General features: G+C 45.3%; 1 protein-coding gene across 1 annotated transcript in view; it reads left to right on the top strand.

Annotated features, from left to right (window-relative positions):
- The window catches only part of LOC119161517 (frequenin-1), a 279556-nt gene extending 273450 nt beyond the window's left edge, over positions 1 to 6106 (top strand). Inside the window, exon 8 of the mRNA XM_037414040.2 lies at positions 5800 to 6106. Coding sequence (XP_037269937.1) covers positions 5800 to 5892 — 93 coding nt within the window. The 3' untranslated portion in view covers positions 5893 to 6106. The remainder of the gene's footprint in view (positions 1 to 5799) is intronic.
- The last annotated feature ends 21675 nt before the right edge of the window (positions 6107 to 27781 follow it).

The raw sequence follows: 27781 nt of genomic DNA, 5'->3' as shown, positions 1-27781 counted from the left end.
GTGCGCGGAATGAAGGATATATACTGGTGCACTTAAACTAGAGCCGGGCTGGAGCGCTAGTGCACTGCTGAATCATAGCAGGAGCTGCTGTAGGTCGTCGTAATGGCAGCGACCTCTTTCATGAATAACTCGGCCGTCGGAGAACACATCACTGCGGCCGCAGTCATGCGCATTTCAAAACGACGTCTACGTATACACTGCATACTGCTTTGCGACAGGACGTATCACTCCAGGCCCGTCGAACAGCCCCACCACACCGGAATACGTGCCTCGTCTGAAGCCGGCGCTTACAATACGCGTTCTGCGAGCTCCACCCAACCTAAATTTTCTGCGCAGTGTTTTCGCGCTTTCGTTTCTGGCTCTTGTAGAGACATGTGGCGCAGCACTGAGCTTCGGTGCAACGGAACGTATGACGTCATATCCTGCCTCTCTTTCTGACCCACTTATTCCGCATGTTTTCAGTTGCGCAAGGTGATGCTTAAAATGACTATTTTGTTTCTTATTCTTTTATCCTCACGAGCCACGGAAGAAAGGCAAGGGAAGACAATCACGGCGCTGCGGGAGGATCATTTCGTTAGCGCGAGATCATACCCCCCCCCCCTCCCTCTGCCTCCGCTATCGCTGCACGCAATTAACCGGGCGCAGTGCGACACCACCGACTTGTGCCGGGGCTTTCATTACATTAGGGTATAAACGGCACTCGGACGCAAGGGCGGATACCTAGTGCGCTGGAGCGTGAGTGGCGCTGCGTTTTGTTTATTGCCCTCACTGGCAGCGCATTTACTCGGCCGTGCTCTCGTTCTTCCCTCAGCTCCCTTTTCCACTGAGCCTTTCACCTTCTGCGTAATGTATGCTCCCGGTAGAAACAACGGGGACCCCGGCCGTCGCCAGACAAAAAAGAATATGAATGAGCGACACAAATAAAGGGGAAACGTGCTGTGCTTTCGTCCATTATGTGCCTTCGGTTAGGCGCCGATCGAAAGAGGGCGGAGTGCGCGGCTAGCGTCCTGTGTGACGTGCACCGCAAATCCGATTACAAATGCGCCCGCGTGCGCATCTATAACGTCCGCGAAGGATGGTGTGCGAGGGCGAGCGCTGCTTACCAGAAAAAACGAAAATTTTCACTTGCTCAGGTAGGCCGCTGTGCTTTGGTGATCGTGAGGAAAGTAAATTTTGACTCGGGGGGGGGGGGGGGGGGGAGGGGGACGCTTAAAAGGGCCTGCGTCTGCTGGTTGTCCTTGCCGCGTTTTGCGTATACAACTTTCTCAACGGTTGGATAAATCTCTAGATGTAGTGTTCGTACCAGCAAAGCATTTTCTGTGTTGTTCCTTACGAAACTGTTCTCAGAAACAAACAAAAAAAAAAAGCAGCCCACGTTGGACAACTTGACTTTACTTTTCTTTGTGCCACAAATTAGCTGTTGCTCATACGCATTGTGTATTGTTTTGTTGCGAAGGACGGATTTGTGCTGTTGTGCCTACAGTGATGTGCCTTATGAGATCTGTTATGGGGTGTTTGACAATGTCATTTGCTACGCCAGTCACTTTGGAGGGTGGCTGCGGGTCAGGAGTAACAAAAGCCTACAATAACATTCGGTTTGTGCTCATATCATTCTTGCCGCCAGTGTTCGCTCGCCATCAGCTGTTACGTCACAAAATACGCAATGAATGTGCCGACTGCGCCGACAGGTGATTATAGGGGTCAAGATAACAAATGTTTCTCTAAATGCGTTAACGAGCGTAAACAAATTTGTTCTACATGCAGTTTTGCTTAGCTCCATCACGATGGTCTTGTGGCTAAGGTACTCGGCTGCTGACCCGCAAGTCGCGGGATCAAATCCTGGCTGCGGCGGCTGCATTTCCGATCGTGTACCCAAATCTGAGCACACGGGCCAACAGCATTTCCGATGGAGGTGGAAATGCTGTAGGCCCGTGTCCTCAGATTTGGGTACACGCGAAAGAACCACAGGTGGTCGCAATTTCCGGAGTCCTCCACTACGGCCTCTCTCATAATCATATGGTAGTTTTGGGATGTTAAACCCCACAAATCAATCAAGTCAATCAGTTTCGCTGGCGTGATCCGATAAAGTATGACGTACAACTTGTGACAGTTTTGCCTATAGGTGCCTATTGGCCTCTATGGGCACCCTGCACTAACGGATAGCGTTGCTAAACTCTATAACAAAAGTGGTGCCGAAATCGGCTTCTAAAGGAGCGAAGAAAACGAGACAAGAAAAAAAAAAGAGAAACGCACATACTACATCGCTCGTTGCTTTCAAAGCAGCATGCTCACTTGGACGTCTTCGGAAGACGGGCAGAATACTGACCCGCGATCAAACATATTTCATGGCGAGCGTTTACTAACTACTCCAATTTGTGGAAATCGAGGCGATCCCGCTGCTTTTGCCTTCTCACCCGGTAGCCGATGTCGACTGTGGCGCCGTGCGCGAAGTTTCTCCGGGCGTTTCGCGCGCGCGCGTCGGGAGGGAGAGAGATCTCTCCGGGGATGGGGTAAACACGCATTTCTTTTTCGTCCATCGGCTCCCTTTCTTTTGGGGCTCGTTCCGACTTCACCAACAGCGCCTTGCACCCGCGGCGAACGCTTACCCTTTGTCGCCCCCCCCCCCACCCCTCTTTCGTTCTCTAGGCCGAAGAGCGGCGCAGTGTCCTATAGTGCGTGGCCTGGCTACGCCGACCCGTACCTCTCGGAAGCCAACGCGAGCTCCTTTGCTCTCACTCGAGCAACCGGGTCTTCGTCCCGGTGTCTCCCTGAACCACTTTTACCACGGAGAGGTTCTCGCGGCACCCCTGTGTAGTACTTCTCGCTGGTGGCGGGGATAAGCCATTTGCTTTCCCACCGCGCCTTTGCAACGGGCTCTGTACTGCGTTTTCGTGTTGCCGCAGGCAATAAAGTGTTGTGACCTTGAGCAGTATCGTGTTCTCGCCACGGCGACGGTTAACGCGCGCCCTGCGGCTCGCTAAGACCGGAACCACGCTAGTGGCCGTACTCCTTCGGGATACGTGTACGCTACAAATTAGATCGCTGGACTAAGGGTTCTAGCACGGCTCCTGTATGTGGCAAGCTAGCGTGAAGTGTCAATAGGAACGACAGCTTACGTGAATGGCTGCTGCGTCGTTATTCCGTCAGCTCACTTAACCCGCTTACCAGCGTCCTCTACTTCAGCAAGTAATTATAGTCATCGGTTGACATTAGCGCGTCTGCATTCTTTTATCCGGGTGAATTTCAGTGAACATGTATAGCATCATCAATTTCGATAGAGTAACGGAAATTAACGACGTACTTACCGTAGGTAGTCATAGGCACACCTGACATTTTCCCTATACCGCACTCTATGATTTTCCTGTTTCACTTCGATGGTAAGGCTGGTACTATCGCACGCAGAAGCTGACTTTCATATTACTGTCACATCTACTGTTAAGTCAATTATAGCCGCTATGCAGTGGCTTATACTTCTGGGTGTTACCACGCTTGGGCTTCTAGCATCGTTTAACGGCAGCCATGTTTTTTTTCGTAGACGTGTTTTCTTCATTCAACACCATTGCCATAGGAGTATTATTGAGTTTTTTGTTCACTCACCGGTTCCTTGTTATCATATGCACTTGGCCAGTATTATAATTTTTTTTTCACAGTCTGCACATGATCATGACATAGAAAGTGGCTTCATTGCTTGAACTTGTGATGCGGCGGCTGCATTTTCGGTAGAGGTGGGAATGCTGTAGTCCCATGTGCTCGGATTTGGGTACACGTTAAAGAAACCCAGGTGGTCAAATTTTTGGAGCCCTCCACTACGGCGTCTCGCATAATCATATGGTGGTTTTGGGATGTTAAACACCACATATCAAACATCATCACTCTTAAACTTGTGACTCAGCATTCTTTTCCTGGTCAAATCAAATGAAGTATATTTTTATTCTGTCGTACAGAAAGAAAGCACTGTAAAAGAAAAGAACTTGAATAGTTCACAGCCTCATAAAAAGGCACAAACTATAAAACGAAAAATCGCAGTGGTATCATCACTGCGGTAAAACATGGCAATACGACACTACAAGGACAATGCGCTATAACAGGGCGCACACATTGTAGTTGTTATTCTTATACATTAATGTACAGCAGATTAAAAACGAAATTACTAGACTGTGTACGAAACATATACAGGATAACGTGATTGTCATCCAGAAACAAATGTAGGCACACAATACACTGCATACAAAACATTAGGTAGATTACTACATTAAACACAACATAGATTACTGTCATTGAAGTGCAATCAAAAGTGAATACGATTGGAAAAAGGAAATAGATATCTAAGAGTTGTTTTGGCACTGAATGAAAACTATGTTATTGAAGATCACCTTCGGCACCGCTACAAATGTATTGAGTTTCCTAGTTTTCTTTTTTTAGCCTATCAAGACTTTCGCACCTGGAGCTTTTATACTGTCCTCTGCTGATTCTGACGTCAGTTCTAAGGAAAAAAAAAATCACCTCCCATCAATGGTATAGCTTGCCTCCACTATGCCATTCATGCGGGTGATTTGCGGTGATGAACGGTTTCAGAGCCTAAAGGTTGCATTCGATTGTTTCGAATACACTCCGTGCCAGCAATAGAGTGTGATATTTTGCACCGGCAGGGAAGTAAAACTAGAATGCTACTTCAGGTGTGCTTGTCCAACCCCTGTGTGTACATGTGCCACGTGCGTGTAGTAATTACACACTTTCAAAATGAAACAGTTTTTACTGTGCAGTTTGGACCTCGCGACATCTTTAGACAAGGGTATTCGTTTCTGGACAGAAGGTGCAAAGACAGTTGTAGCTAATAGTCCCGATTTTGTAGGATTGGGTGCCGTGAACATGTCTGTTGATTTGTAGCGCGCCAAAGTATTGCGGCATTTTCTCGAAACGTGTGTGTATATGAGGAGGGAGTAAACTTGTGTGATAACTCGGTAAAGCTGAAAGATATCGACGTCTCGAGCTTCAGTTTAGTCTATTCTGCGTGAAAACATCTGCTGATTCATGTAGACGTGTAAGGAGAGTGGTTTAGGTGGTATAAATACCAGAATTTAACTTTGTTTTGATTGTTAGCAAAAACGAACCTGCGGCAAGCTTTTCGCGAGTCGTTCGCCACTCAGCGAAGTTAAACGCAATGACGTGAATCTGCCCGGCTGAATTAGTTTTCATGCAGGCCTGTTAATGTGCTAGTTTGAATGTGATATTGTACAGGCTGAAACATTTTCCTCCTACAAAACTGTGTGCTGCGTGCCTCAGTCGGAAGTAAGTTAGGTCCAGGCGTGTAGCCAGAAATTTTTTCTCGGGGAGGGTGGGGACACCACCTTGATTTCGGGAGGGGCACCCATTTAAAATGGCTATTTCTCTATGCCATGGAAAAAAATCGGGGGGGGGGGGGGGGGGCACGCGTTCGGTTTGCCACTCCCTTGCTACGCCCCTGAGTTAGGGTATAGGTCTCCAGAAACATTTCTGGTAAGCCACTGATCGCAGCGGCACTTCATTGTTAGACCGAAGGTACACCGTATGGCTACTACGGCTAACTAATCACTATACTGGGCACCTACGTATTGCGCTAATCTGCCAAGACTGGAGAATGCCGTTTGGTAGAGATACGCGCATCCATAAGAACATCAGGCTCCAATTTTAGATGCACTTTTGCACATTCCGGCCAATCCTTCCAGTTCGTGACATCGACCGCGTGTCTTTACATTGCCTTACATTTTTGTGTCTACTGCTGCCTCACTGACGTTATCTTTCCTTCTTCTCTCTTTGCAGAACCAGGACAACAAGCTGTCTTTAGAAGAGTTCAAAGAAGGCTCAAAACACGACCCGAAGATCGTCCAAGCTTTGTCCCTGTACGCACCGTAGTAGCCGCCTACTCTCCACATCTTTCCGCCCCACTCGACCCTCATCTTACCTTCGACCCACATCTTACCCACACGGGCGAGCTGCCCGAAGTCTGTGCAAGGCTCCGCAGCGGCTGCACTCGGAGCCGGATTTTTTTTATTATCTTTTGGTTTGCTGAGGACAAGAACGATCCACCGGGACAGGGAAGATAGAGCCCACCTTTCGTTACCCTTTTCTCGAGCACACACGCATTCCGCGACTCACCGCAGCCATCGCCTCCACTTTCTCTCCTGTACACGCCAATCACTCGCAAGCCACTGTGATGCCCTCTCTGCCCTTCATGTCTCTGACGGAGCGAAGGGGAGGCTGCCATTGGAGGGTTTTCTATCAGCCGTTAACCTATCTATTTCACTCGATGTGTCTCGAGAATCGACGAAATGTTGGCAGTATTGCATCGTACATGCGGCATGCCCTCTGTTCAAACTGCGCATCTGAAAAGGGAAATTTTTTTTGTGAATTCAACCATAATTATCTCCTGGAGATCACACGTAGCCGCATTATTCTGGTGTTGAAATGCGGTGCTTGTGCGCCGATACCGCTGTGCCCAAATGTGTCACCTGTACACTGAGCAGAATTTCTGGGGCCTTGTAGAACGCAGGTGTGAAAGAAATGAGCGCGCTAGGAGTTTAATATATATATATTATACTACAATATGAAAATATGGCATTGAAGAGAGAGAAAAAAAGCATTCTCTCTTTAGACATTTGTTTTCCTTCGAATATCTCCTGATGCGCGTACATTTGCTTGTCCCTCAATATATTTTTTTTCGCTGTCTCTCTGCTCTCGTGGCTGGATCCATGCGAGGTACGAATGCCTTCTAAATATCTCTTCATTTTTCGACTCTGTGCAAGACATATGACCAGCTTTCCTTTCCTCGTGTCCATCGCTCATTCGTTCCTTTTTAATCAAAGCAGTGGTGCGGACGGTGAGCTGGCGTAAGCTTTCTCGCGATCGGAAACTGAAAGAAGCACTTCTTATTTCTGTCGACTCTTGAAGCGTTCTTCGATTGGATTGCTTTTGTTTTCACACACTTTTCTTGGTGTTCAGTCTGACGCAACACCAGCGCATCGCAAAATTAAAGAAAAAAAAAGGGACCATCAACGTTTAGCACTACTTGCAACAATCAGAACAAAACGAAAATAAGAATGTGCAAGTGTATTACTGAGAGTTCACTCATTTACCATCTATTTCTCGCTTACCAAGATGACGGATGACCTAAACTAATGATGGAAAGAAGATTTGAAGTTAACGTCAAACTGCGCGTTGATCGTTAAGTAATAATACACTTTCGAGTTTGATTTCGTTCGTTCTATTTTCTTCTTGTTTAGCTAACTCATAGGCAAAAATTGCTTTGGCTTTTTGATTCAATGAGCTTAGATGACCGCGCTTGTTTTTTATTGACATATCTATGTAATAAAAGTTCGTGCATTTAACTGGCACCGACCATTTCTCGTAACTTACTAAAAAGCGATAAAAAACGTTGTCAGAGAGTGCGTCACATTGTGTTTCGAAAGTTTTAAACGCATATAACGCGTCCAGAGTAGTGCTTGGATACTGGACATGAAACTGGCATGAGGACCCTTTTCGTTCGTGAAATCTTATTGACACTGTCAAAAACTTGCGCAATTGGTTAAGCGCTGTTTTAAACAGGCGTTTGTATACTGAGAAGGCGTTTGCACGTTTTTTTTTTTACGAAATTCCGTCGTCGTAAATTACAACAGTACGTTCGCCCTGTATAAATGGAACCACAGATCTCAACTCATTTCGAAAGCTTACACTCTGACGACATTGCTTTCTTCAGATACTTGTTTTTTAACGCTAATAACTATGCTGCGTTTTCTTTGTTCTTTTGTTATTTTTAGTGCCTTAATTTTTAATGTCCAAAGTTACCGCCCCGCGGACTATTTGATACGTCGGAAGGGCCCTTTAAGGTTACGGTATCTGATATATATATATATATATATATATATATATATATATATATATATATATATATATATATATATACATATAGTTAGATAATGACTGGTTTTCTTTATTAGCTGTCAAAAAGAGGGCTTCGTAGTTCTCGCAGAGCCACTAGTACTTCCGAGAGCGGAGACGCGTCTTCTATCGGTATCATGTAGAAAACCTGCGGGATAAGTTAAAAAAAAACGAAAATCAAAGAATGAAACCGCTGCTACGCCTCGATTTGAGGTGATTGGAGATCCTGAATATGAAGAACGCTCCTCGCTCGATATCACCTGTATTCCCGCAAAGGAGAAGGGGAAAAAGCAGGTTGTGAAATAGTATGACGGCCACTGGGAACATGCAACGGCCATCGCAAATTACGCGCTCTTATCTCATAACCATATAGACGCGTTGTTAATTGACGAGTCTTTGTCTTACTTTGCTAATCGCAGCAGTTAGACAAATCGAAGACAAGTAGGGTTGCTATGCATGTCCCCGCAATGGCACCTGCATCTTTTCAGGGTGTCGATCACGCGGAAAAACAGGGCCGTGAAGAATCGCCGAAAAAGAAGCCATCGGATAGTGGAGGCCCGAAATTCACGACTCGTAGTCTCTACCCGGGAAGATTCTGGGGCGGCCGTGGTTAACCGTGCTTCCGGCACGCAGACCCGAGTCCACGGTGTGGCACTTAGGCGGCGGTGCTCGCATCCAGTATCCCCATGAGACCAGAGCTCCTTGCGAGTCGGTAGCTCTTGTTTGTCACCTCTTTCTTGTTTTTTTTGTTTGCTTCAGCCGCAGGGTCCATTCTTCTTCTGCACCGCTCTACCAGGAAAACCCCCTGGAGAATTTCGCTGCGCCTCGCGGATGGCAGAAAAAACAAACTGCGGAGCACGATATGTTCTTGCTCTTTGATTTTATTCTGTTTACCATAGCAGAGGTGCAGGCAAAAAGGAACAAAACGTTAAAAGTCATCATTAGACTGCACATCTTTCTATAACTGCCCATCAGGCAAGATTGCATTTTTTTTCTTTTCTACTCTCTCCTTTATTTTTTGTCCCTTGATCCTAGTGAGTTTATCCTAAAATGAAACAAAAAGTGTTAGGTTCATTAAGACGGGCTGACACGAAAGACTCTATCGTAGATTCACTGCGCACCAAGCACGACGTAGCTCAGCAGCACCCAATTGTGCGACGTGACCGCAGATGTTAACGGTGCAATTCGGTTCCGGTAGGCTACGCCACACTTGATCCGTGGAAGCAATCGATGATTCGGTGTGCTCGGTTAATTTTGCTTTGGGAGCTACATTTGCTAGCTGTCCCTGTTCGTAGACATTCTCTGCGCGGTGAGCGTTGTTGGCAACAAAAACGAGTCTGTTCCATAGTGTCCGTTCTACAGGCTAAGCAGAGATAGTGAGCAGGCCTGCTTTCGTTTGACTGGAGAGATTAGCGATCGAAACACTTGAAAAAGTAAAGTGGCATGAAAATTTCATTATCTTGCGTTCTCTCTCTTTTTTTTTAAGGCAGTCGGTTTGTTTCGGCAATGAGGTCGTCAACGGAAACTCTATTTTTAGAATTTTAATGCAACAACTATCGGAAATTTTCGTGGCTGCCTCAGACACTGCGGGTTTCAGTTTTTACGCAATAAACTACACACCCATGTCTCGAACATCTGAACGTATTATGTCGCGAGTATAGGAGTTTGACTGCGCGTCGCAAGCGGGGATACCCTTGAAAACACTTTACCCTGCGTAGTAGAAAGTTACACTACCATTCTATGAGCGCTCTTGATTTGCTGCGATACAAACCTCGCAGTGGGTATAAAAGTTGACAAAACTTGTCGTACGTTAAAAAAATGGAGGTTCCAGGGTGAATGTGTAACCCCGGTGATTAGCCGCCATAGAAGGACAGGCATAAAAGTATACAGCAAAGGGAACGCGCGTTGATCACGAAGCCTGCAGCAGCGCTTGAGCCTTTGCAACTTCGGGTGTATAGCAAACTGTGATAAGCGTGCGTAGGAACCACGCTTAGCTGCGTATAGCAATTTTGCGAAGTGTCGTAGCTTGCATTCAGCGTAGCTATCTGGTTGTTGCTGCTTTTTTTTCGCCCCTTATTCCTCTTCTAAAAGAAAAAAAGCGAAGTAAGGTTTGTAAGCTAAGAATTCAGTATGTACACAGGATGAAGCCGCTCCGTGCTTTCTTCCAACGCCTCACATAGAACTATAGAGACGACCTCGCTCAACACGTGTGATCAATCTGCAAAGTCTTAATGTGCCATTCTGAGCGCTTTTTTTTTCATATTTGGTTGTTTTTCTTGCCCATAAGCTGATTAATTGCTCGAATAGGACTATCTTCCAATAAATATAGTGTGGAGAGAAAGTCAATAGGCATAAGAGGAAAGATGGTCTTGTAATTCCTGAATAGTCCATGAGCAAAGATTGTTACGCCACTGAACCACATCAATGAACCACAGAACCAACTTTCTTTTCATTAGGCCTCCTTTGTAACGTATTATGAAGGAACGTACTAGATATTACTCCAGGGTGGCATCCGCACGACTGACAAACAGGGTTTTTAAGCATTCCGCCTGCTGCACGTGACTGGCTTGCATTCGCTCACTGTTCATTGCTTATAAAGTTGTTCATGAAACGCATATTCATATTTATAATATATGTCAATATCTCACGTTATTCCGCCGACCATGCGTCTAATTTATTCGCATTTTTGGGCGACAGATGACAGGCTGGCTATTGTGTTTTTTCACTGTTAGGATAGCGAATCGGAAAGATACTGTGTTCTTTGGCACATCATGTAATCCCGTACAGTTCAATCTTCACTCATACAATCGTCAAGTTACGAGATATACTGCTACACAAGCAAGACACAGCTCATACCGACGTAAAAATTAAAAGATGTGATTTGCTTGTACTAAGAGAACGCTGTATGGGTTAGATTACTTCGTTTCGAAGTTTGCTATCGCCCTTCGCAGGCCACTTTAAAAACAATTCTAGCTGATCTACATTCAGTTTACTGCTTCTACTCAGAATCATGAAATAGATATGCCTGTTTGAATGTGTACAGTCATATATTTATTTACATTGACGGAAAGAAAGCAATTTTTCTGCAGGGTTTGTGCAATGTGTTCCGTACATTCATGTGAAAAGAGCATTGTGTATCTATCACGACATGAGAAAAAAAATGAGCATGATCTCAAGGTTGTGGACCAATCTCCAACGCCATCCTTTAGTTTTGTTACACGCGATGCGCAAGGGGAACACCAGTGGTTGAACCTGATGAGATTGAGGAAACCGTTGCAGCTTCGGGCTGTGGAAAGGCAAAAAAAAAAGATAATGACCGGTGATACTCGTAGTTCTGACAATGCCGGACCGTTTAAACATTCTTGATCAACGTTATGTTCAGCGCACGGATCAATATCATTTTTTTTTCGCGGTGCTTCACACGGCTTCGCGTTAAGATACCGCAGTTACGCACCTGTTCACTACCCTCGCCTTGTCCCCAACCTTACTGCAATTCTAACTCCTCCTCTATCTTCTCTTTCTCGCCAAGGCGCGAAAGCAGTATGCGCGCACTTTACATAATCAAAAGGCGTACACCAACAGCCCAGTCCTTCACAGTTTACGTCCCAATAACTTCATGCCTAAGCTGCGTTATAAAAAAATTCAGAAATACTGCATCACCATCTACTCTAGCTACACACAGACACCACACTCGTGTCGTCCGGAAGCGCTTCCTTCGGAGTTCGCTTCGCTCCTGACACCGCAAGGAGAAATTGTCCGAAAGGCCACTACACTCGAGTCGTCATCGTCACTCCTCGACACAATATACTACGTGAAGTGTGGTTGCCAAACCGTGCCGAAATCTTTCGAGAGAAAAGAAAAAGAAGGAAGGAAAAAACAACGGTAAAGCTCTTTATCTCAACAGCGTGTGACTTGCTTGAATTGTGGAATGCTGCAAATAATTGGACGTACGCACAGTGATGCCTGTAGGGAAGAAAACTTTTATGCGTTTGTTTCTTTGGGAATGTCGGCGCGGCGTGAAAACAGAACGCGATGATTCCCCAGTCAACCATAGCTCAAGAGAAGACAGAGCTCAGCTTCACGATTTCCTTTTTGTCTCTTTCCCAGTTGCTGTTTCACACCAACTTCCAAGAAAAAAAACGAAAAACAAAACGAAGTTCGTTTCGTTCCCTCCAAGCCGAATGCTTTGTACGCAACCAAGAGTCTTCGGCTTTAGCCGTTGCAGGAAAAGCTGAGCTGCGCACGACCGTGTTCGTTATTTTCTCACTTCGGGCGAATAAAGGAGTCACAAATCGTCTTCTCTTCTGATTACCCGAAAGTTCGAAGCGATGGTTTTTTGATCCATATATACAGATATAAATATGTAGCCCCTGAGAACTCTTGCAGCACTTGAAGAAAGCTGCGAACAGGCGTCGCAGCGATCTATCAGTCCCACGCACATTTCACTCAACATACGCTGTTGTAATGCACCAATTTCATTTTTTTTCTTTCGCAATTAGCCGCACTGCCTTGAATGAGAGCGGCGATTCTCGAGGCCATCTGAAGTCCGAGGGTATGAATCTTGAAGCAGCAGGGTTTGCGATCGGTCCTCCTAAAACAGACCATTTCTCTTTTACCGGGTGGGTAATTTATCGGAGGGAAACTTGGGAATGGTATTACTCTGGCATTTTAAACTGCAGTCTGTTTGATACCACTCCACTTATCACGATCCATTCGGTAGACAAAAGAGAAGTGCGAGTGTTGGTCAACTCGCACAGCATTGTGATACAGGCTTGTTTCATCCTGGTCTTCGTCAAACACTGGTTGTCGTGGTGATTCACTGAAAAAAAAAAAAAACTTACGGCGTCGAGAAGCGCTTCATCAAAGCGCTGTATCAATATTTGTCACGAGCTGCTGCTTCGAGCCTCCGGCCCAACGTCTCGAGATTGTCCCTCTCCCCAAAGGTGCGCCACTGTCCCCCGCGAGGCGGACCATGACGGTAGAGGAGGGCGTCTCCTGCAGAGACGCGCGCAGCTTCACGAGTAGTTCACCCCTCCCGATCCCCTGAGCTTGCACCAGCGAGGCTTGCAAGGCTCATCTCTGGGTTTGTTTTAAGCCAACTTTTGCTCGACATCTGCCGCTATCCCCAACGGGCATCTCGCATATGGGCATCACGATAACACATACTAATCCAACAGAAAGGAAAAAAAAAACTGACAAGAAATCGCGCGTTTTAACATTCCGCGAGGGTTTTCTATGGTTCTTTGTTCCTCTATATTGTCACGAATTTCCCCTTTCGATGGTGGAGGGAGATGCGTAGGAGGAGGCTGACGCGCACGATGCGATGAGATCACCTTCACCCGCCCTGAGAGTCGCTTATTGCAGCGTCTTCTTTCGCGCACACTACACTTCAACTGTAGGCGGTAATCGTAGAGTCGGAACTCGCAGACAGGATTTTTCTGTAGGGTTCGGGACGAAAGTGTATAGCATTGTCCAATTCTATCAAAAAGAGCCAAAATTTTACTTTTTTTCACTTCATGAACAAACACCTTGAGTCATTAAGAGGACATTTAATAGCAGCGCTGTTAGTTTAGATTGATCGAGTAATATTTTGAATGCGTATTTGCAGTGATTTGTCGGTAATGTCTAGGTATTGCCAAAAGAGGGGCTAATTGTATGTTTAATATTTTAAATATATGTTCAGCGAAAGAGCAGCACTGGAAGGGCTGCGGCATATAACAGGTATCAGGGTATTAGCTCGTACTTATGGCGCAGGAAAAGTTAATGAAGCTTGCTTCAGGATTTTGCCTTAATGTTCGCCTTAATGTCGTGAAAATCTACGACATTAAGGTGAACTGGTGCAGTAATATTGTTATTAGAAGAGAAAATTGGCCTAGTTTGTGTATATTGGTTTCAGACGTAACTAATTATCGCAGAAAAAGACAATGTACATGGTGAAAACAACAAGCAGGAAGCAATGCCAAGACAGCAGCGCCGCGTCCTGTCTGTTGTGTTTACCTTGTTCGTTGCCTTTTTTGGTCAAATTAAGTGTTGAGCAGGATTATTAGCAGGTGTTGCCTTTCTTCAGGTTTCGAGTCGTTTTAGGCTTAGAGAACGTTACTTGCTGTTGAGTGGTTACTTTTTTTCATAGAAGAGTAACTTACTGTGCTACCTTTACTTAATATTCACCCATGAACTGTGGTCATGTAGCTTGAAACATTTGTTCATTGACCTCGTGTGGTCACGTCAAATCTGTTAAGAGTGTCATCTCTTATCGCAACCACTATTGGTCTTTCGTGGGGGGCGGGGTTTAACCAATATACAAAGGCATTACCACATTTACCACGTTAACTTGTGAAGTGAGTCCTAGCTGTTAAGCCTTTCTTTTTCTTTTTGCAAACTTAGTACTGTTGTTTGTATCTGAGGTCTAATACTATTCTATAACGCCGGCCTCCGATAATTGTAGCTGATTTCACTAATGTGACCTGTCAATGCTCTAGTGGTGGCCATCTGACGTCGCAGTTCCGTGCAGCCAATCACTGACTCTGGCGCAAGTAGGCGTGGCTCAGCGTGCTTACGAAAGGCAGGCTTATTGCGGTAAAGCACTCGGCGGAAGCATATTTTTGCGCGTTCGCTTCTTCTTCCTCCTACGCTCTCTCTCCCAGTCGTGCTCTCCAGTGTTTCGTGCTCTCAATGTTATGTTTATCTTGTCGGTTCCTCCCGGAGCGCGCCCCTTTAAGTCGCAGCTGTTGCCTTTCCCGCGTCTTGTGTCATTTGCCACATTCCCCCCGAATGCGCGGTACCATTGCAGCCCTCCCAAAAAGACTACTGCTAGTGCTACCACCACCGCCACTACCCGAGTCAGTCGAAGGCTGTGTCATCCGTTAGGTAGAAATGTTGTGGTCCAATTTTTTCTCTCATGCTGCAGCGTACGGCATCTGTCCGGTAGGAACCTGGTACGTAAAGGCGTAGTTTTTTTTTCAGTGTTTGGTAATAACTATTTTTACTTGAACATTTCTTGGTATATATACATATATATATATATATATAAATATATATATATATATATATATATATATATATATATATATATATATATATATATATATATATATATATATAAGCGTGTTTTTTTTCCCACTCATCTGCGTCGCCTACAAGCCATAACTAATGCGAGTAGGCGGGCGAGACTATATTTTTGAGCTGTCGATTTGCATTGTTTTGTCTCATTCTTGTTCTTTGCAATCACGTCACTTTTTGGGGAACTGTACGACGCAGAATCTCTAAGTTGTACAACAATGGCGGCGTGTTCTTTACCGGTGTTCCCTTCGTAGCGTGCTTCCTCCGGCCAGTCGCCTTGCGCCGACAATATATCATTCCAGGCGTGCCGGATGGACATGGCTGTGCTGTCCGAGGTTGAAGGCTGTATCGCGTACTGCGGCACTCTGTGGAATTGCAGGCCGCCACGAATCATTAGTCTGCAAGTGTGGAGAAAGATGCAAATGCTGGTGCCAATCATTGTTAACTTCTGTCACTCTCTCTACCTGCTGTCTTTGGTCTTGAGAAATCGTGTCTTTCAGCTGTCTGCGCATGGGAAGCACACGCCGCTGGATGAACGAGTCGTGGGTTGAACCCGAGTCACCACGTGGTGATCCACGACTGAAAGCCATCTCTTCGCGAATGTCGCGGAAAAAAATTGTCAAGGGGCGTCGACCTTGCAGTGACTGTGCGTTGTTGTGCCCGTCAAAATGGGAGATTATATGCTTTCTTTTGAACGCGCTGCCGCAAGTATCTGTTGGATGTGTTGAAAAACATGGCAGATTCGTTTGTATACTGTCGCTGCTGCTGCTGCTGTTGATGATGGGCTTGAGTAGTAAAGCTATTGGCGCTAAATCTGTGACTAGCCGAAAAATTGCTGCGTACGCTGATAGTCTCTGGTGCATTTTGATGGTCGCCTCCACTTAGGGTAAGTGACGAGCCATATTTAGAGAACTCTCGTCATGCAGTCACCCAAATTTAGAAAAAAAAAGACAGCGATGTGGTCGTTTCATTCGCTATACAGAATAGTAAAGAGAGGGAAAAAAAAAGAACTAGTATATGACCGAGTGATTGCTCACCGTACAAGATTGTCAATGAAGAGCTTTTGAAACGCGCAAGAACTGCATTCGCCTACTTTTGGTCAGTTACTGCAATGGCTAAAACAGATGCTATAGAAAAGCAGGCAGATAACCTCTTCCGGCTTGTGTAATAGTATATAAAGGAGATCTCTATATTTTGGACGGGCTTTCTTTCGCGTCTTGCCGAGAGTCGCGGAAGAAGAAAGGAAATGTTAATAAAGAAGAAAAAATATGCATATATCACTGCTATAACTGTAAATATCTGTTTCAAATGACGTAGTGCTCAAATGCGGGCATCGCAAAAATTACGTGAGCTCGTTTATGGCGTTGACATAATTAACAGTGTGCGTCAATATGTGCGCTGCGGCTTCATTTGCAGACTTACTGTTATCGAGGCGTCAATATTACTTAAAAATATTGGTACCGTGAGTCTTTTTTTCTCTTTTAACCCTTTTTTGTGTCGCTGGCTCGAGGGTTGACAATCGGCTCTAAATGTAATGATGGTGCTAAAGCTTTGTGTAGGCGATATTCTTGATTATGTGGTTTTTTACTTGTTGAAAACACAAATAAATTGTCCTTCTGTGCCTAAGTAAAGCCGCTACGCAGCACACCAGTGTAGTGGTAGCAAGCTTCCATCAGAAGCCACCAGTTAGTAACAGCGTATCTTTGTCTTTCTCTATTTTCTTGATACTTTTGACATTCGTGCAATTGGTAATCTTGGTAAGTTGCGTCCTGATCTGCCAACTTCATCAAACAGCAGCATGCTATGAAAATGGGACATGTTTCGAGGACGAGAATGCTTGCTCGTGATTGAAAGCCTGAAAATGAGCATGCCGACAGCTGACGGCAACAATAGGTCATGTGCAGCTCGGCACGCCCGAACTCTGTGTTTCTCGTGTGATTCTGGTGATTACGGTAACAGTGAAGTTTTAGAACACAATCATTGTTTACGGACTTTCACACAGCCACTGTTGCATCTTGCCAGTTTATCCTTGCCCCCACCTCACAGACCAAACAGTGTTCACATAATACTTGACTGCTATTTTGAACTTATTTTGATGTTGGTTGCTGTATTCATGGTATGTGTTTATGTGGGTGTGGTTATCCCCCTCCCAAATGAGAACATGTGACAGATTTGAAGAACTGATGGTGGGGGAAAAAAGAGGACCGGAGATATTTGTATATATACAGCCTATTTACACCTATACATAATGTAGGCAGTTATACACTCTAAACTCTATAATAATAATAAAACGAAATTCACCGCTTCAAAAAAAAAAACTGACACTTTGAAACCTGCATTGTATAAATGCGCAAAGAAAGGTGAAAAGAAACGCTATTCGGAGCATTTCTGATTCCTCCCACGCTGTTCATACCTAAGGCGCACATCTAGCCATTACTGACAATTTTGTAAAAACAATTCTCGGAAACAAAATAAATGTTACATGTTTCTCTGGGTGCATGTTTACTTTTAGATGCCAGCGCTGAACGGTGACAGCGCTCGGGAATGCACCAGTCTACCTTACCGCAGGTGACATTCATGTTCCGGAGAGAATAATAACCATTATAAATAGGAATCTATTTACCACAAAGCCACAACCGATAATTCCAACAAAGGCTTATTGCAGATCAGAGCAGCAATTTGGGCGAAAACAAGTGTTAGTTTTTGAGTATAACATTAGCCTGATTTGCAGTAGTGAAGGCTCTCTAGAAAGATATAAACTTTACGTTGTTTGCTGCCACATATCTGCATTTTTCCCATGGAAAATACGAATTAGGTTACAAAACAGTAAACGCCCAGTGAATAGCTCACCGGGTGGTCTGACCAATGCAGCCATACTCTTCAGCCAGTGTCTCAACGTGAATCGGCTAAAGGTGAGTGCGAGTGAGCCTTAAATATTTTTTTTAAATTGTTGAAGCTGGTGAGTGTACGTGGTTACTTTTCGGACGTTCGTCTCTTACTTTCCCCCTGCTATTCTCTTCCTCTTTCTGTGCTAGCAGCCATTCATTCATGCGAGGTAGCGAGACGTAATTACTGCAAGTCACCATGCCCATTAAAAAAAAGGCTTACTAACTTTGAGTTAGTAAATTGTTCTCACAACATTCACTGCTAGAGTAGTTACTGCAGGTAGTAGACCACAGACGTTTACTACCTTAGAAGCAACCAGATGTAGTAAATGTGTGTGCTCTACTACATGGAGTTACTACTTAGTTACTGAATGTTGTGACAGTTCACTAAAACACTACCTGGAAGTTAGTAAGTAGCACTGCCTTTTTTTAAAGAGTGTGCCCCTAGTTAACTATTTTTCTCTGTTTCTGTGTAAATATTTATCCAGATACTAAAGGCGGCTAGTCAAAATGGTAGCAATTGTGCTCAAGCGCACTCGTACTTAATGCCACTCCAGACTTTCTTGCACGCAACAGAGTGATTGGAAGATGCAGATGGATTAAATAAAGAGACGTTGGCTGATTCGTCTTCCATATGAATTGTTCATAACACGAAATTTAGCAGTCCTCATATAAATGTTAAATGGTTGCAACTTTGTTCGACGATAACACATGTGGCTTTATTAGTGTGTATTGCCATTGGGCCGACATGTCAGACTTTACGAGGATGCGCACATGTTTACACTTAGTGTAGACCGCCAACGTCGACGAGCATAATAAACCGCGCGTGGTAGCACGTGAACAGTGATGCAATAGCAAGAAACAGCGGATGGTAAACGCCGCCACTACGAATGTTCGTAAACCATACAAGAAGCCTGTAAATGAGTTCGGCAGATTCCACCTTTTGTGAGAATCAGTTTCATGTGAAACAGTGAGCGAGTAGTAATTTCATGCTGAAGTTTTGGCGTTGAGCCAAGCGACACGAGGTGGATGGGCGTGTTTTTGTAAATAGAGTAGTTCTGTGCAGATGGCGGGATAACAAGGCCCACCGACTACATAAGACACTTAAACGGTAACTTATGGTTTGACGTAGAATCTGCACTCATGTTACATCGCAGATGTCGGTATTATCAAAACGAAGGGCACTTTATGGTTAGCGTATTACTTTTTATTAGCGAATTCCTCCGGGGTCGTGCGACGCTTGAATGTACCTTGGTGATATTCATAGCAGTAAAAATGTAGTGTTTATTAGACTGCTCTAGAAGCTAGTGGAGCTAACGCTTAAACCACAGTTACTCGAGGTTCACTCGGCATGACGCCTGTAACATAAGGGTACATATGTAGTGTTCTTTGTTGTAAAGTTGGATAGCCAGCAGTACAACCTCACTTTGCATCCTACATTAAGAGTCTACATAGGGTCTTTTTTCCAAATCGGTTTCTAGACCTGGCAAGGCTCTATGGTAGAATACCTGAGTTTTACGACGTACGCGACAGGAGTTTCACGTTATCGGTGTGATGACCAGACAGTCATATTCGTCAAGACCTCTTACCCCTACACTCCAGTTTTGTTCTACACTACACTAAGGCCCGTATTCACAAACGCTCGTCAACCAGAAACTCTATCCCAAAAGATCCTTGAGGACCGTTACTCGTTCCAGAATCACCCTCGATTCGAAACTTTCCTCCAACAGAGAGGATGTGGAGTGTGCTGCTCGAGACTCTCGAGGTATAGCCCAGAAGCTCCCTCGAGCGCTTCTCATCTTGATTTCCAATGGCAGATCCCAAACAACATTTTTCTGCTCTGAGTGGAACAATCATATTCGAATGCCAGATCGGAAGCACGAATTGTCTGTTACAATGGCAGATTGAGAGCAATCACAGATTTAGCATTGCTTCGCGGAGCAAGAATTTTCGCTGCACCGTAATCGGCGGATTTTACCGGAAGTTCGCGTGACTCACCCCCGTATTCACAAACGCTCCTCGACTCGACTTTCGCCATTCATTTGACAGAGTTCCGCACTTCGCCGCTGCTCGTCTAAAAATGATGCTGCGCTACTCAAGAATAGCAGCAAATTATCACTGATATGCAGTGAGTTTCCCTGCCTAGAGATGGCGCTCCCATCGGCTTTCTCGATTGAAGGTGGAGCGTTCAGTGAAGCGGCGTTCTAGAATACGGGGGCTAGTCTGTGCGCCCGCCTTTCATCCCGTAACGGCCGGATGTTTAAAGTCGCGGGCAGCCATATAAAGCAGGAAAATGCTTCGCCCCTTCCCCATCGCACACTCTCATCTCCCCTCGCAAGATTTCCGTGTATCGACTGCTCCCGTCAATACGCACGCGTCCCAATCGCAGATTTTGCCATAGCAATCCCGCTCAGATCCACACGCTCCGTTGATTGATTGATATGTGGGGTTTAACGTCCCAAAGCCACCGTATCATTATGAGAAACGCCGTAGTGGAGGACTCTGGAGATTTCGACCACCTGGAGTTCTTTAACGTGCACCCAAATCTGAGCACACGGGCCTACAAGGCTTCCGCCTCCATCGGAAATGCAGCCGCCGCAGCCGGGATTTGATCCCGCGACCTGCTGGTCAGCAGCCGAGTACCTATAGCCACTAGACCACCGCGGCGGGGCACGCTCCATTCACGATCCAGCCGAACGCTCGCGATCCGCCATTGTAATTCAACATCAGGTTAGCTTGCACGAAACCATGAGGGAAGTATTTTTATTTGGCCGCTTTTTCGATTTCGCTCGTCGGGTTCACCTTGTTTTCGATGAAATTGAAAATGAGGCTGAAGCAACAAACTATATGCCTAGGTATTGATCGCCTGAATTCATTGGGAGAGTATATAGTGACAGAGATTTCAAGAGTTTTTTTCTGCCACCGACGCGCACAGCGGCACCTTTTTTACGAAAACAATTTCACAAGATCCTTCGTGTGCATGTAACGTTCTCATATAGCACTGCATAAGGATATATGTCCAGCTGCTCTGACACATGAAAAGTTGTGAACACGTTTAAACCATTCGCTTAGGCATCGCCTTCATTTTCCTATTTCTTTGCGAGCTCCCTTTTTTTTATTTAACTCTGAGAGCCGCTTTTCTGTTCATGCAATAATGTGTGGGTTGAGAGTTGTATAGTGAGCACACAGTTTTCTCCTTGCAATGTTCTTTACTTCCACATAACTGCCATTTGAGCGATAGTTTTCAATCATTCGCGCGTAATTTTGAACTGGGATTCTCACGAGCTCCCGCTCCTCTTCTGAGTAAACAAAGTGCACTGAAAGCTCCCAGTAAGTGGGGTTTTTTTCGCTGTCTTTCATCTAAAAAATCACAGCATATCCACGGAGTGAATGATGAGTCGGCGAAGCGCTGGAGGTACATCGGTAATCCGCGAATCCTATTCGCATGTAGGTACTTTCTAAAGGATGCCTTGAGCACCAAAACAAAAATGCTTATTTTAAATTCCATCCTAAACTATTGTTCTACGTTTTTTTTTTTGAGTTGGTGGTACAATGGACGAAATGTTTATCATGTGTTGTGTTGACAGAGCTCCTGACGTTGTCGCGTATGGAAACATAACAACCTATATGCGAGCGAGAAATAGGAGGTTTCGATATTACTTTTTTACACGCATCGAAAATTGAAACACGAGTACGTGCAGCTTATACCATTCTGTAGGCAATGTGATCAGCAATAGCTCACTCGAGACGAAAACTGTTGGACAGAGAAAACACGCACAGTGCTCTTGTTTTTAGTTCTCGTACAGAAATATAGTGCTATCAGGTGGCAAAGAGGTACGAAATGGTGTAAAAAAGAAGACCACTACAGCTGAGTTTTACCTTGACTCGCTCAACTTGTGTTTCATGACACTTCCTCGTACAGAAAAAAAAATGGCAACAGAACGAGTGCTTCGCACACTGCCACAATGTTGTAGACTATCGCGTTTCTCTGCGTGTGCCGTCTATTTCTAATGCAATTTTTGACAGGTCGTTTTGGAGCGCAACCCGAGAAAGAGTGAGAGCGGTTGAGGAAAGAAAAAGACACAACCTTCCTCTCTCTCAAGAGAGTGCTCTATTGTGCTCCGAAACGACCAGTGAAAAATGGCATAATTGACTCGTAGCGCACCTTAACTTCATCAATGTTAGTTTAAGAGCAAAAAAAAGAGAGAGAACTGCCTAAATTGTCGCGACGTGGCTATTTTTTAAAAAAAAGGCATGTTACGTTTGGTCCGACAGTTAGTCGTAACAGACGCCATTGTGCGTGAGCCCGTCTGCAGTCATGCTTTCACCCCCATATCGGCGCTCGGCCGGAATCACCACGCACGACGCTGTCCTGCAGGTTCCAGTTCGCTGTGGTCGGGTTACAATGGATTCGACGAAAGCTTCGCGAAGAAACCTTTTGTTGAGCCGGGTTGAACAGCCTGAGACGGAAGCACTGTTGCAGTGCCCATGGAGTCAACCTCTCCACTCGGATTTTGTCGCCTACGCGAGGTCGTCACAAAAGCACCGACAGTTCGGAAGCATGAGAAGGCCTCACAGTGGCCGTTCTCAGGAATCAAGCTCCTGCACAGCCGTGTTCGAGAAAGTTCTGAAACACCGTAGCTGAACGCAGCCATGGGCCACGGCTGACGTTCGCGTCAGCCGCCATATTCTCTCCAGAGGAGCTCAACTTTCCTCCTCCACCAGACTCTACCTCCTCGCCCTGCGATGTCTTAAATGCATGGGCTGGGTGTGTCTTTGTGAGGTCCACTCGTACTAGGAATTCGACATTTTCTCCAGTGTTTCTCATCAGCCGAGTGGTCTAATATCTGCACCCTTTCTGGAGAGTGGACCACTGAGACTTCACGTCACCTGAATTGCGGCAACAGGGGTCACCGCCTTCTTCGGACGGACGTGTACAAGAAACAACGGGCTATAAAAAGCCGCATAGATTTGCAAATAAGGTTAATCTCTGTACAGTTCCATGATCCTTCTTCCATCATGGAAATAAACCTTTGTTTTGTCTCTCTAAAAACGCGTTTCCTCACTGGCAAGGATCGGCTATTCGGATGACGGCGGGGAGCCAGCTACCGTAAACAAACCCACCGTACCTGCCATCTACCTTGAACACCTTACAGGCAATTTTAACGAGCCACTTCCTTGCAAGTTGGACGTTAAGCAAATACCCTTGTGTGGAGCAGACGACTCGTTGGTGCGCACCGTATCCAATCAAGCTTTCCGTTGCTTATATTGACACGCATTTATTGCCTATACATAACGTTTAGGTTAATGTTAGGGTGGAAGCTCCTTAGGGCATAGGCTAGTACCACCATTGCCGTACCCACACGATAGTACTCGGAACGCTCACTAGATGGCGCTGCGGCACTCGCTCACACTGCAGCAACTCTAGAGCGGCGGGCACAAGCTCATGGACGAAGTGCGCAACCGAGACCTGGCGTTCATGCGTACGCGGCACGGTGCAATACTGGCAAGAACGCCACAAGAAATTCTTTGCCATTGTTCGCCAGCTGGGCAAACCTCACGCGTTCCTCACGCTTTATGCCACGCTAGTACACTGGGACAGGCTCCACGAAACTCTGGAACGGCTGCAGTCTCCTTCTCGTGAGTATCTCAAATGCGTTGAAGTGGAGGATGCTTTCGTGAAGGGCACCCGTTAAGAGAAAACGTTGAGGAACATCATCGAATGGGGTGACTCACATTTCAAATTGAGGATAAGCCTCAACTTCACGTAGGCGAAGTGGGGAATCATGTCGAGAGGCGTTTGTGAATATGGGCTTAGGTTAAGGAGGCGATTACGAGAGCACTCAGGCGTAGGCATAGGAATGAATAGATTGATAGATGGAATGAGATGAGATGGAATAGAATGAAATGGAATGTAAAAAAGCGGAATGGAATGAACTGGACTGTGATCTGATGTGATGCAATGGGATGAGATGAGATGAGATGGAATAGAATGAAATGGAATGTAATGAAGCGGAGTGGAATGGACTTGACTGTGATCTGATGTGATGTGATGTGACGTGATGCGATGGGATGAGATGAGATGAGATGGGATGGGATGAATGGATGAATGGATGGATGGATGGATATGGATGGATGGATGGATGAATGGATGGATGGATGGATGGATGGATGGATGGATGGATGGATGGATGGATGGATGGATGGATGGATGGATAGAGGGTAGATGGATGGACGGACGGATGGACGGATGGGTGTATGAATAGATGGATGGATGGCTGGATGGAATCTGTCGCGAAAAAGCCACTACTTCCAGGTCGCCGAACGCTTTGCTGCTTCCCTAGGCATACAGAGTCCTGTTGGGAATAAAATTTTTTTTGAAAGAAACGAACGTCTACATTATAAGCTTTGTTTTTGAGTATTGCTGTAATCGGGCCTTACTTTGTGGATGTCCTATTAATATTATTATTATTTTATATGTCTACCTTGCCACCAAGTCTCAGCTTGTTACTGACCTATATTGTGGATATGTTATTATCTTTCCCGTGCTGTGCTTAATGCACATGGGTTCATGTAGCCTAGTGTCAAAAAACCGCGGGTCGATATTTTTAGTGTGAATTAAAACATGCTCCGTCGTATTTTCAGCTTTTATATATGAACTACCTCTTCCTTACTGTATCTCGCTGTATGACTGCATGTTCTTAGACAAGCAGACATCGCTAAATAATTAAGCACTTTTCTTTGAATTATAAAACAATACTTAATAAAAAATGTGGGGTTTAACGTCCCAAAACCACCATATCATTATGAAAGACGCCGTTGTGAAGATGCTGTAATCTCGACCACCTGAGGTTCTTTACCATGCACCCAAATCCGAGCACACGTGCCTGTAGAATTTTCGCCTCCGTTGTAAGTGCAGCTGCCGCAGCCGGGATTAAATCTCGCAACGTAAGGGTCGGCAGAAGAGTACCTTAGTCACTTGACCACCACGGCAGGGCATAAAACAATATTTCGCGGCCTATTTTGACTTTAACAGCTCAATGGTTACTTTGAGCTGTATTATTTTCATTTTTTCGCATCGGTACAATATAGATTCACCCTCCCTGATTTTGCAACCCACATTTAAACAGGCGAGAGAGCAGGCGAAATTCGCTGCTCCCCAATTACAACTCAGAGGAGTGGTGATGGATTAACGAAGAAAAACAAAAAGGGCGATTGTGTTCCCGCACCTTGAACTATGTTTACCATGTTTTCCACACGGTACTGGGCTAAGTGTTCTGGTGGCTGTGGTTCTCCACCCCCCTTACAGTCTAACTGGCATATTTTAAACTCGAAAAACATAGCTCATTTCTTTGATAGATGATTTTCTGTTCAAGCAACCGCCTTTTTTTATTTCTTTGAGATACTTTCCGCTAACTTGTTCGCTTCACGACACTGCTTCGCGATAATCCAAAGAAGGCGTGGGAACCTTGATTTTGCGTATGAACATTTTATCCTGCGTGAATTTTGTATTACTCAAGTGTTACTGATAACTTCATGGGGAAAATTATATGTAGAATAGCAGAAGTAGCCGGAGCCATATCTTGATATATGGGGTTTTAATGTCCCAAAACCACCATATGATTATGAGAGACGCCGTAGTGGAGGACTCCGGAAATTTCCACCACCTGGGTTTTTTAACGTGCACCCAAATCTGAGCACATGGGCCTACAACATTTCCGCCTACATCGGAAATGCAGCCGCCGCAGCCGGGATTTGATCCCGCGACCAGCGGGTCAGCAGCCGAGTACCTTAGCCACTAGACCACCACGGCGGGGCAAGGGAGCCATATCTTGGCCCTAAAATCTCCCTAAACACACACACACACACACACACACACACACACACACACACACACACACACACACACACACACACACACACACACACACACACACACACACACACACACACACACACACACGCACGCACACGCACGCACACACGCACACACACACACACACACACACACACACACACATGCGTGCGTGCATGCAAATGCACACATACAAAAGAAAAAAAAGCGGCATCGCAGCAATAGCTCACTTTTCTTAGTAGGGGTGCGGGTTATGTGCCACATAATACGGTGTTTGTGTAAACAGTGCCTCACCATCTTCACACGCCACTGTGCGTATATGAAGATGGTCAGACGGTGGGACCACTTATCAAGGACGCGGCGCTTCCTCGCCGTGTGGCACCATCAAAACTCCTGGTAGCTGTCAAGTCGATGTCGCGGGCACTCATTTCACCATGGTGACTCAGCGCAACGTAGCCTCAGAAATTGCGCGCTGGCAACCTGCCGTAGGCCCGTCTGCGCGCAATCTCGGAGGTCATGTGCGCACATGGTTGCTTTGCTCGAAGCACGGTTGAGGGAGCTGCAATGCGACAGCTCTTGAGTGCAATCACATGGCTTTTTCTTTGCTCAAAGGCTTACTACGCTGGAAAAAATTATGAAACAGCATGTGCGTTGCCACATTAACTTGAAAATAGAATCCTCTATATATTCTGCAAAAAATGGCTAGAAAGCAAAACCCGCGTTAAGTAGTAATAATGATACTACTACTACTACTACTACTACTACTACTACTACTACTACTAATAATAATAATAATAATAATAATACATTCCGAGCCGCAAAGTCGCGAAAAGGGAGCGAAATGGAAGTAAGTGCTGCATTTCATCCCAGAAACCAACAGTTAGTCCGTGGAGAGATTAACTGCAAGACGAGAGTGCCGTCTGCAATCAGAAGGAGGAACTGTTAGACCATGCGGAGCTACGCTTACTCCCGTGTAACTTGCCGCCGCAGAGGTGGCCTCGAAGGAATGGTCAACATGCATGTAAGCAAATAGTTCCTAAAGAAATGAGCTGTAACAGTTTGAGTTAATGCGAATGGTCTTGGGAACTACGGCAACTACGCCAGGAGCAAATTAATATTGTTTATATTGCATAAATATTAACAAATGTGTGAACTCCCATCCTCAAAAAAAAAAACGAGTGCTAGCGTTCAAGCTGTATGGCGTGGTGTTCTCGTCAAGGCAACCCTCGTTGGTGTATAGCGGTGTGTTGTGGAGTGTTATCGTTACGTGGTTGTGATTGCTGTCTCTTGTGGTGCACTGACTTATTTCTGCGCTGTAGGAAACGTGATTCGATAGTGGAATGAAGTGCTACGCTATCGAAATGCTACGGGCCAACTGTAATATTGCCTGGAAGGTGAGTGTAGACATGACTGCCATCACTCCACAAAATTTGCGTTTGTGCTGTTGATATGTAACGAGCAGCGTTTGTTTAACACTGAAGTTCTTCGTGAAGAATACCTGCATGGTTAGTGAGCTCGTGCTACACAGCGTTGTGAGAGCTTTCCCGTCTGCTATAGAATTACAAATTGGGCATGAGCCATCGAAACGTCGTCATTAGCTGTATCAAGTACAGCTGTTCATAAATTGTTTTACTTTCGGTGCCTCACCAACAAGCATTGTTCTTCAGAGATTTCCGCACTTAAAAAAATTCAGTTTCACTCCATACAATGTCGTCTTTTACAAAGTAAACAACTAATTTAGGAAGGTCGGCTAATTCAAATAATTTCAGAAGGTCGGCTGTTAACATGCATGTCTAGCTTGGCTTGACACCGCTAACACAGGCAGTCGGTGACCACGTCGGTGATATCGCTCGTTTGTAGCGATGCTAGGCATGTTTCAGTTTTATATCTTTAAAATGAAGTGCAAGCTTCATTGATAAATAAGCAGGCCCACACGCGTATCGCAGTTAGAGCTTGAAGCGTTAAACTAGAGCATGGGACGTTTTGAACTGTTCCATTGCATTACGACGGGTTCTGTGAAAAAGCCGTTTTCGTCTAATTTTTACGCGATTGGACGTAGCTAGAAGTG

The sequence above is a fragment of the Rhipicephalus microplus genome, chromosome X, assembly GCF_043290135.1.
Source record: "Rhipicephalus microplus isolate Deutch F79 chromosome X, USDA_Rmic, whole genome shotgun sequence".
Lineage (NCBI taxonomy): Eukaryota > Metazoa > Arthropoda > Arachnida > Ixodida > Ixodidae > Rhipicephalus > Rhipicephalus microplus.
The sequence above is the reverse complement of the archived record's forward strand: the minus strand, read 5'-3'. Positions and strand labels throughout refer to the sequence as shown.